Source organism: Calliphora vicina, chromosome 3 (genome assembly GCF_958450345.1).
Source record: "Calliphora vicina chromosome 3, idCalVici1.1, whole genome shotgun sequence".
Classification (NCBI taxonomy): domain Eukaryota; kingdom Metazoa; phylum Arthropoda; class Insecta; order Diptera; family Calliphoridae; genus Calliphora; species Calliphora vicina.
In genome coordinates this window covers 28,972,299-28,989,722 of record NC_088782.1, presented here as the reverse complement: position 1 = coordinate 28,989,722, position 17,424 = coordinate 28,972,299, and the positions used below count along the sequence as shown (strand labels likewise).

Below are 17,424 nucleotides of genomic sequence, written 5' to 3'. Positions count from 1 at the left end.
ACAAAGTTGTCTGAACAAAATCAATTAAAATTTTGTCATAACGAAGCAATAATACCTGATAATTTTTTTTTTGAGAACCATTTTGATGTTTATCATGATAAAAATTTATCAGGTATAGAGAGGGGGTTATTTGATAATTAGTATGAGTTTGGTAGACATTAGTGTTGTTTTCAAGTAAATAACCGATCATGTCGTCACCTGGTGGCTATGAGTGCCGATTACTGTTTTAGAAAGTTTAAAATCTTTTTTAAGTTGTTAAGATTTGCTATTACCAGGGTATTCAATTAATCGGGTTTCTGGTTTAATCGGTTAATCGAGCAAATAAGTAACTAGGGTTTAGTTTTATTCGGTTAATAATCGGTTAATTTTAAATTATTCGATTAACCGAATAATTTCGATTTAAATTTTAAACTGAAAATAAAACCTTAATAAAAAGAACAAAAACGTGAAAAATATATAAAACATAACAATTTAACCCAAAAATAAAAAAAATCTTTAGTTTAAAAAAAACTCTTGCTGATTGTAGATGTTTTAGAAATCGAAAGTAAGGCATGATAAGGAATATCCAATATCTCAGTTGTTTTTTTTTTATTTTTTTCTTAGTGTATAAAATCTTCAATTATACCATTGAAGTCCTTTTTTGATTTTTCGATAAGTACTGATAAAAGACTTTCTTCATATCATTTTCTCATCCGACAAATACATGTAAATTAAATATTATTACGAAATTGTACTTGAATTCAAACGTAACGATTTCAACGGCTGATTTAAAAGTAGCAGAATGCTTTCAAATAGCAGTGCTGTAATAGCATTATTAACATTAAATAAAAGCTTTCAGTTGACCATTGATCGTAAGTTGGCAACGCTGTTTGCTGCGACCGTATATTCGAATTCGAATATTCAGTTAAAGAACATTGTAGAAAGTACACCACAGATAGCGTATGTATTAGAAAGCTCTAGACAGTTAAAGAGCAATCTAGAATGCAGATGGCAGTGTTATAAATAGTGGCAGAGCTTGCAGTCGTTAGTGAGTTTATCAGACATGCTTTTCGAATAAATATCAACTGAGTGTGCTGTGTTTTTGAAGTGAATTCGTGTACATTATAAAGTGTGTCTGTATTTCTGTGAATTTATAAACGTGTATAAAAAACATTGAGTGACTATTTAATTTTGTTGTTGTACATTTTAAATAAATAAAGAGTTGTTACAATTTTCAAACTACTAAACGGCTTTTATTTGCAATCAAAAGTATCCGGTTTATTTAAAGATAATAAACCAACGTTCTGAAAAGGTTAAAACGTAACAATATGTTAGTTGTTATACTTACTAAACATGTTTCTTGGATGTTCGAAAAAATATGTAATTTTACTTTGACATTTGTATTTGAATTAAAACGGAAAAATAAATACCAAAAAATATGTTAAATTGCAATAACAAATAATAAATTTCGGTTAATCGGCTAATATATACAAATTAATCGGTTTATTTGTTATTTGAAAATTGGCGAATATGAATTATTCGAACAGTTAACCGATTAACGTTTAAAATTGGACCAAATGGGCTTAACCTAACGGTATGGTTAATACATATGTAGTTGGAGGTTCTTAGTTGTTTCTTCGTCCATATTAAAAGTTTAAAATCAATATTTGTTCGAATTTCATTTCAAGAAACCCTTACGAAAGTAGCTGCATATAAAATTCGTCTTTGCCTTTTCTTTAACGATTCTTAACATATTCATTTTTATCCAATAAAACTTAAATAAAATATTTTCCCAACAAATTTTTGGTACATGCTGTCTTTTTTTGCAGTAACTTTATTAAATATGTTTTTTTTTCTTCTTTTTCTACAATGACAGTTTCATTGTGGTTGGCTTTTGTGTTCTCTTGTAAGGAAAAAAATTAAACTTTTAGCACACTTCCATAAATACATATGTGTTTGGGTAGCATATTAAGGTACTACTACTAAAAATATATAAAAAATTTTGTATTGACACTATAACTATCAATTTGAATTTAACTGCCACTTCCTATATTCATCATGATTGTAATTATTACCATCATTAGAAATATCTATCAATGTTGATAACACGCTGTTATTGACATTGTTTATAATTATGACAACATTAACTGTTAAAGCTGCTAACATTATGAATATAGAATATTCTAGTTTTATCCGTTAGATAATTCATGAAACTACTAGAAAGTTTAAGTATTTTAGAGAATTTTCTTATTAAACGGTTTAAGTTTTATTTGATAGTTTATGTTGACCCTACTATTTCATGCTCATACTTTAGATGACAATGTCTACATGTGTATTGAACAAAAAGCCCCAAAATGAAAACAAACAACCTTGTAAGTGGTGACATGTTTTTTTGACATGTTTCTTTTCTTACCAGTAGTACCAACAATTTTTTTCTACAACAAGTTAAATATTCTTGATTTTCTCAAGTTTTTCCGTTTCAGTTTTTTATTTCATAAACTTTGTTTTATGTTGTAAGCTTTTTGTTTGTTTTCATTGTAAATACTTGTAAATAAAAGTGATTAAATATTTTTTGTTGTTAATACTTATTCTTTTTTTTTTGTTCTTAAGAAAATAAACTAAAGGTATTTAAGGTTAAGTTTAACATCAGATAAAGACATTTAGTTTAATAAAATCAGCAGGTTCTTTTATGTAGTTAAAAGATATGTGTTATTGACAGGCGAATGTATGTATATAAACATAGAAAATGATGTCAAATATTATCTCGTACTTGTAATGATATGTTACTTCATTGTAAACTGTCTGGCAACGCGGGAGGTAGGGAATGTTTAAGGCAGAAAGTAACTTCATGGAAACCATAGTGCTGAACGGAAGTTTAAAAATTCAATATTTCCGTTTGTCACAGCATGTTTTGCTAGGTCACATACAACATACATTTGCTGTAATCTTTTCATACATTGTTATTTATATAAAATACATGTTGAATAAGTAAGAGTGTTATATTCGGCTGTGACGAATATTTTATACATCACCAAACCTTATCGACAGAGAGTATTAGAGCAAAATTTCAACCATTTAGCTCCCTTTCTGTGGACGCTATCGTGTTTTCTACAGACGGACGGACATAGCAATGAGCACCCAGAATATATGTATGTAATTTTGTGGGTCTGTAACGAATATTTTAATGTGTTACCAACGGATTGACAAAATCAATATACCACCCTTATTTTTTTGATGGTGGGCATAAAACTTAACAATTTGTTGATGAATTTTTAAGCCATGACCTTTATTTTAAAATATGTATTTCCAGTTGTGGACATATGTATATATTTTGTTTGCTTTAAATGTGAATACAAATATAAAGAATACTTTTATGAAATAAAAATCGTTTATATAAACAGTTTTTTTAAATAAATTTCAAACAAGTTTTTAATACAGTTACCAAAAAATACTCCACTAATCGAATATCTCTAAACACTATTTTCAAATATTCATATTTTTCCCTCTACCAAAAAAAAAAAATACAATCACGTTCATATAGCTTTCTTTGCCGAAACCATTTATCAAAATAGCTATAATTTAAATAAAAATATAAAATTCTCAATAGTTGGTATAATTTTGTTCAGTTTTATTGTTTTTATTGATGTTTTTTAAACACATTTCTCATTCTATATACAAACACATAAAACATTTAAACAATTTTTATATATATTGTGTATAAAATACATACATATGTATGTCCATGGCATTGTTTTATTGTTTATACTGCCGCACTATTATTTTTTCATAAACTTTTTTGTTAAAAAAAATGCAAAATATTTTTAATAAAAAAACTTTAATACTTTTGTTTAAATGAAGTTGTATGCAGACAATGTATTGCATCTATTTATACTAGAGAGCCTCGAGAAAATATGTACTCTATTTACACCCCGAAAATAAAGTAATTTTAAGACTAATTGTTAATATGTTAAACTCAAGGACAAAAGGTAATTTTTGTAACATTTGCTCTCAAAAATAAAATGATATTTTCTTTGGGAAGTGACTCCAATAATATGTAACATCGGCCCAAGTAGGTTTACGCTGTTCAGAAATTGTGGATATAGCACACAGATTATAAATTTGTATGCAGATTCGTATTCAAAAATGCCTAACTTAAAGAGTATAGTGAAGTTGATTTCTCGTTTGGAGAGACACTTTTGCAGTTTCGGAGTATAATCTCAATTCAAGGTGGTCTCTGTTCAAGAGTGACAAAAACACTATGAACTTTACGCCTGCTGGGAAGTTGTACTCCTCCGTATTACTGAGTCAGAGTGGAGTAGATCTCCTCTAAAGGATCTCTCCTCAGAGTTTGTCTTCGAATAGCATCGCTCGTACTCTCTCATTAATAGTCGTATCCTCGGTTCATATTACGCGACTAGTAATATCGTTACGAGATGATTAGAATTGGTCGAATGCTTAAGTTAGGTGGCGGTCTATCGGCGATACGGTTTAGTTTTAGAGAATTTTCTAAGAAAATTTAGTAAAACTGAACTGGTCGCTTCTGTTTATTTTGTTCTAAACAAAAATAAATATTTTGGAACGAACAATGAAAGCCAAGCATAAGACACAAAACGTGTCGTTACAATGCCCCCAAGCAGGGAGCATTTTTTTCTAGAGATTTCATTTAAATCGTATTTAAAATATTATTGAGTTTGTAAGTTACATGAAGAGTAGATATAGGCCATATATACAAGTACTTGTTACTATTAAAAAGCGTTACCTCATTTAGTTCAGAGATATTCAAACATCTTTTTTTAGATATTGTTTAGTATTATCTTAATAAACTAATTTTAATATTATTTTTATATAATTTTAATTATTATTTCTTGACATTCGCATAAGAACTGAATTTTTGGGAATTTTTTCAATTGTGTAGGCTCGAGATGAGCAATTTTGGGTTCCGCCCATTAGCCCATTCCAAGTATGAATTCATATAAATACCAGTGTTTAAAAAGCTACAATAACTAACAAATTTTTAACTATTGCTACAACTACTGCTTTAAAAAAGTGTATGTAGCGGTAGCAGTAGCATTTGTGTTTTTTCGTTTTCTTGTTTTTTTAAAACAACTGCTACCTTCAAAATATAAAACTCTTAACAGAGCAGTAGTAATAAAACATGAATTGTAAATGGAGTAGTAGCATAAAAATACAAATCATTGCTACTGCTCTATATCGAGTTTTAATTTTTAAGGTAGCAGTAAAGTAGCAGTTGATGCAGCAGTTAAGGTAGCAATAAAAGTAGTCAAAAAAGAAAATCTTCAGTCATAACACCAAAATTGACAGAATTAAACACTGTGTGTTGTTTTTGTTTTGAGAGAGTTTGAAAAAATTATTCGTTTTTATTCGTCTCAGATGTTCGTGTTGCTAACAGAAAGATCGTGTTTTCTGTGTGTATAACAAAAAAGCCGAACTTTTGAATACAACACGACCAACTTACACAAATATACATTCACAACAACAACACATAATATACTTTTTTGGCTGAAGATTTTTATTTTTGACTTATTTTATTGCTACCTCAACTGCTACTTAGCTGCTACTTCAACTGCTACTTAACTGCTACTTCTTCTACTACCTCAACTGCTACTTCTATTACTACTAAATTTTAAAAGTAGCAGAATTAATAAAAAACTAATGACTGCTACATCAAAACTTTTCCTTTTTTATGGTAGCAATAGAAAATAAATTACTCTGCTACTTTTAATTTTTGCTTTTATTAGTACTACTACAACTACTGCTACCAAAATGTGAAGGTAGCAGTAGTAGTAGTAATTATTGACTCCGAGTTTTTATTAATTTTTTAACTAGACTACTTGTGTTTTTTCGTTGCTACTGCTACTTGTAGTCTAGTCTAAACACTGATAAATACAAATCAACTCAAAAATACCTCAGCACTGTTTACGGGGAATTTCATTAAGATATCTCCAATCGTTCGCAAGCTACAAAACTATTTCCAAAATAAAATGTTTCTTAACCACTGTGCAACAAAATCATACAAATTTAAACTTTATTTGTTTAAATCAGATGGAACCATAGATAAATGCACATAGATTGGAAACTCTCCTGCCAATGACCTAAATCAGTTGTTAAAAATCTAAGTGCTGAGAATGGATTTATAAAACAACAAGTAAGAAAGTATGCTCGGTCAAGCCCGACCATATAATACCCTACACTAATTTCAATAATTTATATTTTTGAGTGATTTTCGGAAGTGGGCCTTATATGGGACCTATGACCAATTATGGACCGATCACCATGAAATTAGGTCGCGTGATTTGTGTCTATTTGAAAGTTAACTAAGTTGAATTTTGTGAGTATAAGTGGTTTATGCACGTTAAAGTGATTTTCGTAAGCGGGTCTATATGGGAGCTATGACTAATTATGGACCGATCGTAACAAAATTTGGTGACATGAATTTTGTATATGCAAAACTTATTTGGAGAGGCATTTGTGGAGATACATATATAAACTAAACATTTATGACCGATAAAGTCCAATTTCGGAAGGACATTTGTATGGGGGCTACGTGAAAGAATGCAGCGATTTCAGCCAGTTTCAATAGGCTTGGTTCTTGGGTTGAAGAAATAATATGTACCAAATTTGATCGAAATATCTTCAAAATTGCGACCTGTACTCTGGGCACAAGGTTTACATGGACAGCCAGCCAGCCAGACGGACGGACGGTCATCGTTTAATCGACTCAGAAAGTGATTCTTAGTAGATCGGTATACTTTATGGTGGGCGTTAGACTAATATTTTTGGGCGTTACAAACATCTGCACAAATGCATTAAACCCTCCCCACTATGGTGGTGTAGGGTATAAATATGAGAAACAAAATCAGAATCGAATGTGTGAATTTTAGGAATAATTTTTGTATGAGATTTTTTTATAGTTTCCGCTATATGTACATTTCTCTATGGATAGAACATTTTAAATATTTTGAGCAGAAATTTACACAGTTTGTTGTTCTATAAGTCATATGATAGTTTTGTTAATCGTCAAAATTGTCACATTTGGACTTCAGAGAACCCTAGTGATTTTCGAGAACTGAAGCACTTTTTGCTGAATATTTTTGCATGGAGCCATTATTAAACCATATTTCTGCGAAAATGAGACTGGACAAGCAGTAACTCTTACTGGTGTTCGAGACTTTTTCTGGTCATGTATTCTCACGTTTCGGTAATCAGAATTGACAACCTAGATCGTGTGATATAACACATTGGATTGCCTTTTATAGAGTTATTTTATAAAAAGCCCTCAACCACACGTATTTAGAAGTGCAATGTTTAATGATGCATTAACGAAATTCAGCCACACTTATGCAAAATGATAATGGAAAATTTCAACAAAAGATTGCGCCTGTTCAAAGATCGATTTGCTACCTCACTGAACCCTTTTATATGATAACAAAATTTCTTATAAAGCCAATGGACTATTTTGTCCATTAGTCCTAGAACAAGTTCTCTAGAAATGGTAACCTATAATAATAGAAACTTGATTTTAAGGTAATGACTAGATCAGCTGTTTGTTGTGAGCTGGTCTATTGTACTTGTATTATTAAAATTTGTTCGATATTTTGTTCATGATGAATCATCATTTGTTATTTAAATAACTTACAATACATTAATAGCAAAATTTCCCTTGGAATTTTAGTGAAATTGGAAAGAAACATAATAAAGACAGTTCTCAATTATTTCATTTTAAACCCTGTTTAAACTACAACCCATACAAGTTAACACACCTAAAACTATATTTAGTTTTCATAACTTACAATAATTCTATAAGAATCTATTTACTTTACTATTTTATTCGCCTTGAATTGGCATAATTTGTAATTGAATTGCAACATTTTTTAGTCATTAAGAATAGTCGAGGAATATTCAGTTTGGGAAATTTTGTACAAAACAATCTTCCAAATGCTAACTGGGATCGTGTATATATGCAAATGTTGCAGTTGGGGCAGTAAAACCTCTGTTATGTTTGCACTGCTTTTCAATAGTACGAACTACGTAGTAAGCAGTGGTTGCTGCAGAAAATGTTGTTCATGCAGTTGCATGAGAAATTCCAAGTAAAAGTAATAAAAAATCTCAGTATGAGTAAGTAGTTTTTATGTTTTCCAACATCTATACATACATGCCAGTAGAAACTTTCATTTACTCAGAAAAGAAGAGAGAAAATACAAACAAGTACATAACTGCACTCGAATTTCATTCAACTGTAATGTTTGGAGAGTTTTACATTGAGACGGATATCATCTATGAATTTTCTTAAGTAGCAACATGAAAAGGTAAAGATAAAATAAAATTTTACAAGTAATACCATAATTATTAGGTACTTAAGTGTACGCTAAAGTATTTGAAAATTCATTAAAGATTGTTAAACAAAAGGCCAAGTTAAGAAATTACTAGGAAAATCTAAATATGATTTTTGTAAATTATTGTTGGTTTTTAAGTGTTTTCTTCCACATCAATTAATAATCAACAAGTTATTAGTAAATTTTGTACTGTTTTTTTTTAATATAAAACTGCCCTTAGACTGTAGCAGTTTTTATTAATAAAAGGGTGGTATATGTAGTTAAAATTTTTAAAAAAGTTTAAACAAAAAATGGTTTTTTGCTTTTTCGCTAAAGATTTTTCACAATAATTTTTCCATCAAAAATTTCTTGCTAAAAATGTTTTCACATGATTTTATTACCAAAGCTTTTCTCAAAAAATTGTTCATTAAAGAGCTTTTGACACAAAATTTCTACAAAGAAAATATTCACTCGAAAGCATTTACCAAAAAATGTTAATTGAAAAGCTTTTGCACCATAAACGTTTTACTAAAAACTTTTCAGGAAAAAAATTCAATGAAAATTTGTTCACAAAAAAAAAAAAATTCCAAAGACGTTTTAAATTCTTTTTTTATTAAAAAGATTTTCAGGTAAAAAATTTCGCCAAAAAGCTTTTACAAAGAGTCTTCCACTCAAATTTTTATTTTAAACATTATTTGCTTCAAGTTTTTCACCTAAAAATTTTTATCAGAAATTACCCCCTGTCTATACTTGACAAATATTTATCATAACAATTAATGACACTTGTTGTCAAGACAATATTGTCTAAGCAAAAGCAATAACAATTTTGTCATAACGAAGCAATAATAGTAATAAAATGAGACTATACCTGATAATTGTTTATCTTGACAACGATTTTGACGTTTATCATGATAAAAATATATCAGGTATATATATAGAGTTATATACTAATGTTTATGTTATAAGATATTTTACAGTTCCACCATACATTGATCCTAGACATTGTCTTCTGAGTTTTTCGAGGTCGGAGTATTTTAGCCCAAATTTCGTTGGCTAATTGCTTGCTTAAGAAGTTGTACTAAAATGTTTTCACATAATTTTATTAACAAAGCTTTTCTCTAATTTTTCATTAAAGAGCTTTTGACTTAAAATTTCCACAAAGAAAATGTTCATTCAAAAGCATTTACCAAAAAATTTGTATTCAAAAGCTTTTGCACCAAAAACTTTTTACTAAAAAGCTTTTCATGAAACAATTTCCATTAATTTCCAAAAGGAAAGGAAACGAAAAAGTTTTCAAAAATTTTTTAATGATAAAAATTTCTAAAACAGATTTCAAAAAAAAAGCTTTTCACTCAAGTTTTTCATTAAAAAATGTTCTGCTTCAAAAAAGTTTTCATTCAAAATCTTCTCACCAAAAATGTAATCTAAAAAGCTTTTTACGAAAAGCTATTAAAATTTCGTTTAAAATAAAAAGTTTTCACAAAACAAAACAAAAACGGTTTTTTAAAAACTTTTCACAAACAAATTTTTAACGAAAAGCTTTTCGTAATTTGTTTAGACACAAAGTGTTCAGAAAAACATTTCTCTAAGAAGCTTTACCGAACCGAAGCTTTATCAAACAACTTTCACAAAACATTTTTCAATAGAAAGCTATAAAGTTTTATCACTAGAAACTGTTTTCACTAAAAATATTTAACAAATAAATGCCTTATAATTTTGTTTAAGTATTTTCTCGAAAACTCTTTTTTCCTTATCGCTAAACGTGAAGTAACGCACGTGTAGTGTTTTATCATTTAAAAGTGTTGGTCAGTCGTAACTTGGCAAGGTCATTTCTCATCAGTGACTGAACTACAGATGGCTACCAGAGATTGTCAAGATCGACCAGCACTTAAGTATTTGAAAACCTTTTACTTCTGGGTTCACAATATTTAAAACATATCGGAAATATTAGCTTTTCTCTAAAAATGCTTCTTACAAACATTTTTTAAATGAAAGATTTTTCACCAAAAACTTTTTTACTAAAAAGCTTTTCAAACTATTTATACCCTACACCACCATAGTGGGAAGGGTATTATGCGTTTGTGCAGATGTTTGTAACGCCCAAAAATATTAGTCTAACACCCACCTGAAAGTATACCGATCGACTTAGAATCACTTTCTGAGTCGATTAAACGATGTCCGTCTGGTCGCCTGGCTGGCTGTCCATGTAAACCTTGTGCGCAGAGTGCAGGTCGCAATTTTGAAGATATTTCGATGAAATTTGGCACATATTATTTTTTCGGCTCAAGGAACAAGCCTATTGAAACTGGCTGAAATCGGTCCATTATTTCACCTAGCCCCCATACAAATGTCCTCCCGAAATTGGACTTTATCGGTCATAAATGTTTAATTTATATACGTATCTCCACAAATTCCGCTCCAAATAAGTTTTATATACACAAAATTCTTGTCACCAATTTTTGTTACGATCGGTCCATAATTAGTCTTAGCTCCCATATAGACCTGCTTCCGATAATCACTTTAACGTGCATAAATCGCTTAAAAATGTTGGTATACTCACAAAATTCAACATATATTACTTGCATATAGACATAAATCACGACCTTCATGGTGATCGGTCCATAATTGGTCAGAGCCCCCATATAAGGCCCATTTCCGAAAATCACTCAAAAATATAAATTATTGAAATTTTAAAAGAAATTTTTTTTTTGCTCTTTTACTTAGTGTAGGGTATTATATGGTCGGGCTTGACATTTTGTTGAACAAAAGAAATATTGTACTATTGGTACTCTAAAATATTTGTACAGCTAAAACGTTCGTTACCAAGTAATGAGTAAAAATGTGACACTTCACTACTTACAAAATGACAATTTAGACATATTTGTATTTACTACAGCCATTTATAAATAAGTGGTTAACTCATTGTTCGTAAGAACTCACACAAGCCTTTCTCTATAAAAACTATTAATAAGCAGTTATATATCAGATAATAAATAAGTCATTACCCCACTACTTCTAAGTAATGCAGGCGATATAAAATGGTTATTGAAAACATTGCCAATCAGTAATAGCAAGACATTAACAAGTTTTTCACAACATTTTTCATTTTGTTGCAATAATAAAAATGTTGTGAAAACAAGTAACCACCCTACTGTTCTAATAGATATTTGCTTCTGTGCATCAGAAGTATACACTTGTTTTCCATATTAACTATATGATGACTGAGTTTTTAAGTGTTTGTTTTACAATTTCATAGATTTTATATTTCCAATCACTGGAGGTAATAATATCCAATACATACTCCCATATAAATACAAATAAATTCACTCGCACTTCACATACACACACAAACTAGCATTCCTGCAATCTCACTCTCCCGCCAGCACCACTCTTCCTTTTATTGTTAGTGTTATAGTCTCTCGCTCTCTATCTCTCTCGCTCTAATGATAGTTTTGTGGCATTTTGTATTATGTGAAATATTGCTGTAGTAAAACCATTGTTGCTGTCATTTGAGGATTTACCGACTTTTTGCATAAGTGATTTTATTGGCATTTTGAGTTTGTTGCCACACACAGATACAAATACCAGACGAACGTTCGTATCCACACACACACAGAAATATTTATTATTTGTATATGTATACAATAAAAATAGTTTTTTGTAGCTATTTTTGCTCAACTGCTATTTTGCATTTTAGTTTTTATATTTATTTATTATATACATATTTTTTTATTTATTTTTTTTATTTTTATTATTGATTGGTGGTTACACTGTGTGAGTACTTTAACTTGTCCAAGTTTAATAATGGATTTTTCTAGTACTTTTAAAACAAAATGTTTATATGTGTGCTTATATATAGGTATATTTAAATAAAATATTTATTTTTATGCCAAGTTATTGACCTCTGTTTGTTGTAACTGAAACATCACTTAAGTGTTTAGTTGGCCAATTGGGTAACCAACATACAAATATAAAAGTTTATTTTACGATACACATTTCAATTAAAGTTAAAAATTTAATACAGGAAGTTTAGATTTTAGCATTTGATGTGTAAAATTAAGGGAAACAAATGATATTTATTTTGCTAAATTGAAATGTTTTGCAACTTTTTTTTTTATATAAATTAATTTCATTTCACCAACTTTGTTTATTTTTCTATATTTCCATATAGTTACTTTAATAAATAATAATTATTTTATTTCTTTATGTTTTCAGGCCACAAGCATTTACGATGGCAGTGGCATGCCGCCTCCACAGTCGCAATACCCACATGAAAGACGTAAGTATTTTTAAAATTATTAATAAATAATTATAGTGTTATGCTCGGCTGTAGTGAATCTTTTATACCCAGCTGATTTTTATGCATTTTGCACCCAGAGAAAAACCTTTTCAACATTTATACAAGTTTTTTTTAACAATATTATGGACACTGTCATTATGTATATGATAGCGGAAACCATAATATGTTTGAGCTACCATTCATTGCAGTAATTAAATATATGTTTATGGCAACCATTTTTATGGTAAATATACCACTTGTATCCCACTAAGTGGACCTAAGCTTTCTTTTGAGCAAAAAAAAAAAAATTTAAAATTGGGCCCATTTTGGAAAAAAATTCAAAAATTGTATGTCTTGAGTTACAAAACATTTATTTTGATAGATATCGCACTTGCATAGCACTAAGCAATCAAATAGGTCTTCAAGGAAAATATCTAAACTTTCTTTTGAGCAAAAAAAATTAAATTAAAACAAGTAAGAGTGCTATATTCGGCTGTGCCGAATCTTATATACCCTTCACCAAATTATACTTCAAAATTTTAAACATTTTAAGGTAAACAAAATTAAATTTTTTTTCCAGTTTTTTTTTTCATTTTTTATAAAAAAATTGTTTTCGATTGTTATTTAAATTTTTTTTTTGTGAAAAAAAAATTCGGGTTTTTTACGATTTTGACCCATTGTAGGTCCAACTTACTATGGTCTTATATACGTCGTTGCAAATGTCTTTGAAATATCTATCATTAGATATCCATATTGTCTATATTAATGTCTTAGTAATCCAGATATAGGTAAAAAATCGAGGTTGTCTTGGTTTTTTCCTCATATCTCAGCCATTTGTGGACCGATTTTGCTGATTTTAAATAGGAAAATTCTTGAAAGTATGTCTGACAGAATTATTGAAGATTTGGATCCAGAAGATATCTGGGGTCTTCAGAAAATTGATTTCAACAGACAGACGGACAGACAGACGGACATGGCTTAATCGACTCCGCTATCTATAAGGATCCAGAATATATATACTTTATAGGGTCGGAAATGAAAAATGTAGAAATTACAAACGGAATGACAAACTTATATATACCCTTCTCACGAAGGTGAAGGGTATAAAAAGGGTCCATTTTGGAAAAAAAAAATGTCAACAAAATTTTTTATTTCGCAAGAAAAGACATAAATGTTATGTTTTTTGTTACAAAACATTTATTTTTATAGATATCGAGCTCGCATTCCACTCACCGACCATATAGGTCTTCAAAGAAAATATCTAAGCTTTATTTTAAGAAAAAAAATAGGGCCCATTTTGAAAAAAAAAATAAAAAAAAAATTTGATTTCGGAAAAAAAATAAAATTTTTTTTATTTTTTTAAATATTTTTTTTCAAAATATGGATGAAAAAGATATCTAAACTATTTGGAACACATTTTGCTAAGAAGAACAGGTAATAAGTTATATGAATGAGAAAAAACACAAAAATGTCAAATTTCGAATCGATCTTGTTGAAAAATTGTGTCTGAATTACTATCCAATAGATCTAACCTTGGTATACATTTCATCCTGATCGGAAGAAACATTTTGTTTAAAAATTTTGAAAAAAGTTTTTTCAAAATTTAGCCATTTTTCAAAAACATTTTAAAATTTTGAATTTGATTATTTTTCACGACTAGGCATATTGAGATATTGGCCAAATGATTTTATCGTGATTAGAAACAAGAAGTTATTTTTTGAAAAATATTTGGACATGGATTACCCAAGATATTTGCGAAAAATAAAATCAATAATAAAGTCAAGGTAAAAAACTAAAATTTAAAAATTTTAACTTAAATATCTTTCAGAATATAAGGGATAACTTAGTGATCTAGGAGTATCTTTATTCATTCGTTGAAAATAGTATTACGAAGCCATTTTCAAAAATGTTCAGAATTTTGACTAGACATTTTTCAAACCGCAAAATATTGTATTTATACCTGATTTTTGCTTTAATAACGTAACTAATATTTTTTTTTTGAACAACAAAATTGATTTTAACCCTTTAGTGTACTTGTGCTTTATTAAGTTTAAAAAATAACTTGAATGATTGAGTTTATTTAACTTTATGAAAAACATTAAACTTAGCAACTTGAATGAGTTTTTCGTGATTTTAAAAGTTGAGTGTCTTTTTAACCCCAAGTGCTATTAAGGGTTAATTTTAATTTTTGTGCTGCTATTATAAATACTAGACATCTTGTTATATTTTTCTTAAGATTCATCAAAATCGGCCCAAAAATATATAACATTTCGCTATCTTTCCATTTCGCTAAATTCCAAGTATTAAAAAAATTAACTTTTGAACTTCACGATTTAAGGGTTAACGTTTTCCGATTTTAGTAAAACTTTCAGAGCTGGACAATAATATTCTGAATAGCTTTTACTTAAAAATCATAACAATAAGGAAATTCGACTCATTCGCCAAAATATGGCCAAAAAATTAGTTTTTCTCGAAAATCGCAAAATTTAAATCGCAGCTACGGAAAAACTATAAGAGCTATTGTCATACTTTTTTCATATTATTATTCCCTATTATGTTCTCAATAAATCCCAATGTGATGATTAAAAAATTCTTAAATTTGTTTAACAAAATTTTTAAAAATTTGAAAATGGAGTTTTGAAACTGATGTTAAAAAAATATTTTTTTTTGTTTATACCTGCGAATAGGTTAACATATAAAAGTAAATATGGATATATTTTAAGTAAAAGTAAGCTTTTATTTTAATATTTCTCAAAATATGTTAATTTTGTTCCTACATTTCTTGTTCCGGTGGCCTAAAACACGTTAATGGCCTGGCGATTTTTTAATACAATTTTTAACCAATTTTTGTGCTTTATATCTCGTTAGAACGACAATTACGTACATATTACGATTCATTTAAATTAAATAGCAAAAGTAATTATTTAATGGCAAAATTTTTGCAAAAACTGAAAAAATTGCATTTTTTCCCCTTGTAAATGCACCTTGAAAACTGAATCGCAAGTCGACACGGGTTGCAATCATGATAGAAAGCCAAAATTTCATATTTAACTATAGTTTTATATATATATAAAAAATAGAGGGTATGCGTTCCTAAATTCCCAAAAAAAAAAATGTTTGGGACACTCTAACCCATATTTGTACAAGTTTCAAGCTGTACAAAGTTTTCCGAACGATGGATATTTTGTTTAATTTGTTTTTTTGTTGGACAGATTTTTCCCAGTTTGCCCATATCTGATCAACAGAGAATATATTTGGGGAAAATGTGATTTCTCTAGTTCATATCGTGACTTCAACATGCAAACGGACACACATAGCTAGGTCGTCTTAGAAATTTAGAAGGACACTGACACTTTTGTGGGACTATGACCGACTCATCGAAATGTGTTACAAATAAAATTACATATCTATACCCCCTTCTTGTTGGTGGTGTGTTTAAAACTCTAATGGAAAGTATTATTTCATATTTTTTAATTTTTTCCTCTTCACAATCGAAGAGTACCAAATGCATTTCAATAACCTTGGCGTTTGTTTCTATAAACAGTTTAGTTTTTAAAGGGACACGCAATATACATATCTCCATATTATGCCAAAGCGAATGTAAGTAGATTGTACTGCGTGATTATTGCAGAATATTAAACAAATATTTCAGCATTAATTCAAGTATCTATCAATAGGGTTAAATGTCTGCCAACATCGATATAGAACTAGAAAAACGGTTCACTTAAAAGAACAACTCCATACAACATCAGTGTGTCTTAATTCAGTTTGGAATTTAATAATCATAACAGAAGAATTTGTATCAATGCATGGATACAAATAAAATGTTAAACTTAGTATATAACCATGTGATTTGGTTCTGTGTGTTTATCAGGCTTTGTAGCACTTGCGAATAGCTTTCTGAACAGTCAATTACACTGTATGTAATTTGTTAAGTCATGGAAATATAACCATATACGGACATCAGCACGTGATAAAAGACCAAAAAGTCATGCACTTTGGGTCCTCGGTGTCATTTTTGCAAAAAAAGCGATCATCTTCTCAGGCTCATATCTTACAAACAGTTTTGAATTTTGATTTACTCTCTGAGGCAAAGTTGTAGACCTTGTGATAAAGAACAAAAATTGTGAACATATGAAATCAAAAAAACTTCATCTTCAAGATCAAAACGCAAAAAACTTTAAAAAATTCGAAATAAATTTTTTTAAAGCTGCCTAAGAGTATGCTTTAGTATATAATAATCAAGGCAAGGATTTTCATGCACTAAAAGATTAAAAATATTAGCTTCTAATATGCAGAATAAAGAGAGAAAATATGCACTAAAAATTACAAAACTATGTAATAAAAATAAGATTTTTATTTGAAATATATTTACTAATACAAGAAAAATATAAATTTCTGGTCATAGCTTCAATATATATGTGACAGCCGATTTTTTTTAGATTTCAAAGAGTACCGGATGGAATATTGTGACTCTAGGCCTAAAAGTTAAGTGCTGAAAATTTGAGCCAAATCGGACAACGATTTCGAGACACGCATCTAGGTCAAAGTTCAGATATATGCTAAATTTTACTAATTATATTAAATAAATAGGTGAAACTTGTTAATTTTCTACATTGTTTTCCAGAAATATGTAGATTAATATTAATGAAAATTACATTAAAATTTTTTTTTTGGAGTTTTTGTAAAATATTTGCTACTATCTAAATACTTTTGCAATTGAATTCAAAAGAATCGAAATGTGTACGTAATTGTACTGTTTACTTTTATTGAAATTATGCAACACAAGATAGTGCCTTTAAAAACACTTTTTCCATTAGAAATTAATAAATC

General features: G+C 29.0%; 1 protein-coding gene across 6 annotated transcripts in view; it reads left to right on the top strand.

Annotated features, from left to right (window-relative positions):
• Positions 1–17,424, top strand: part of Mp (Multiplexin) — a 754,200-nt gene that overhangs the window by 387,703 nt on the left and 349,073 nt on the right. For 5 of the 6 annotated variants that reach the window (XM_065503878.1, XM_065503877.1, XM_065503876.1 and 2 more), the window contains exon 1: positions 12,531–12,591. In XM_065503878.1, the coding sequence (XP_065359950.1) occupies positions 12,555–12,591 (37 nt within the window). In that variant the 5' untranslated portion in view covers positions 12,531–12,554. Of the gene's footprint in view, positions 1–12,527; positions 12,592–17,424 lie in introns of those variants that run through there. The other variant, XM_065503879.1, reaches the window with a different exon arrangement.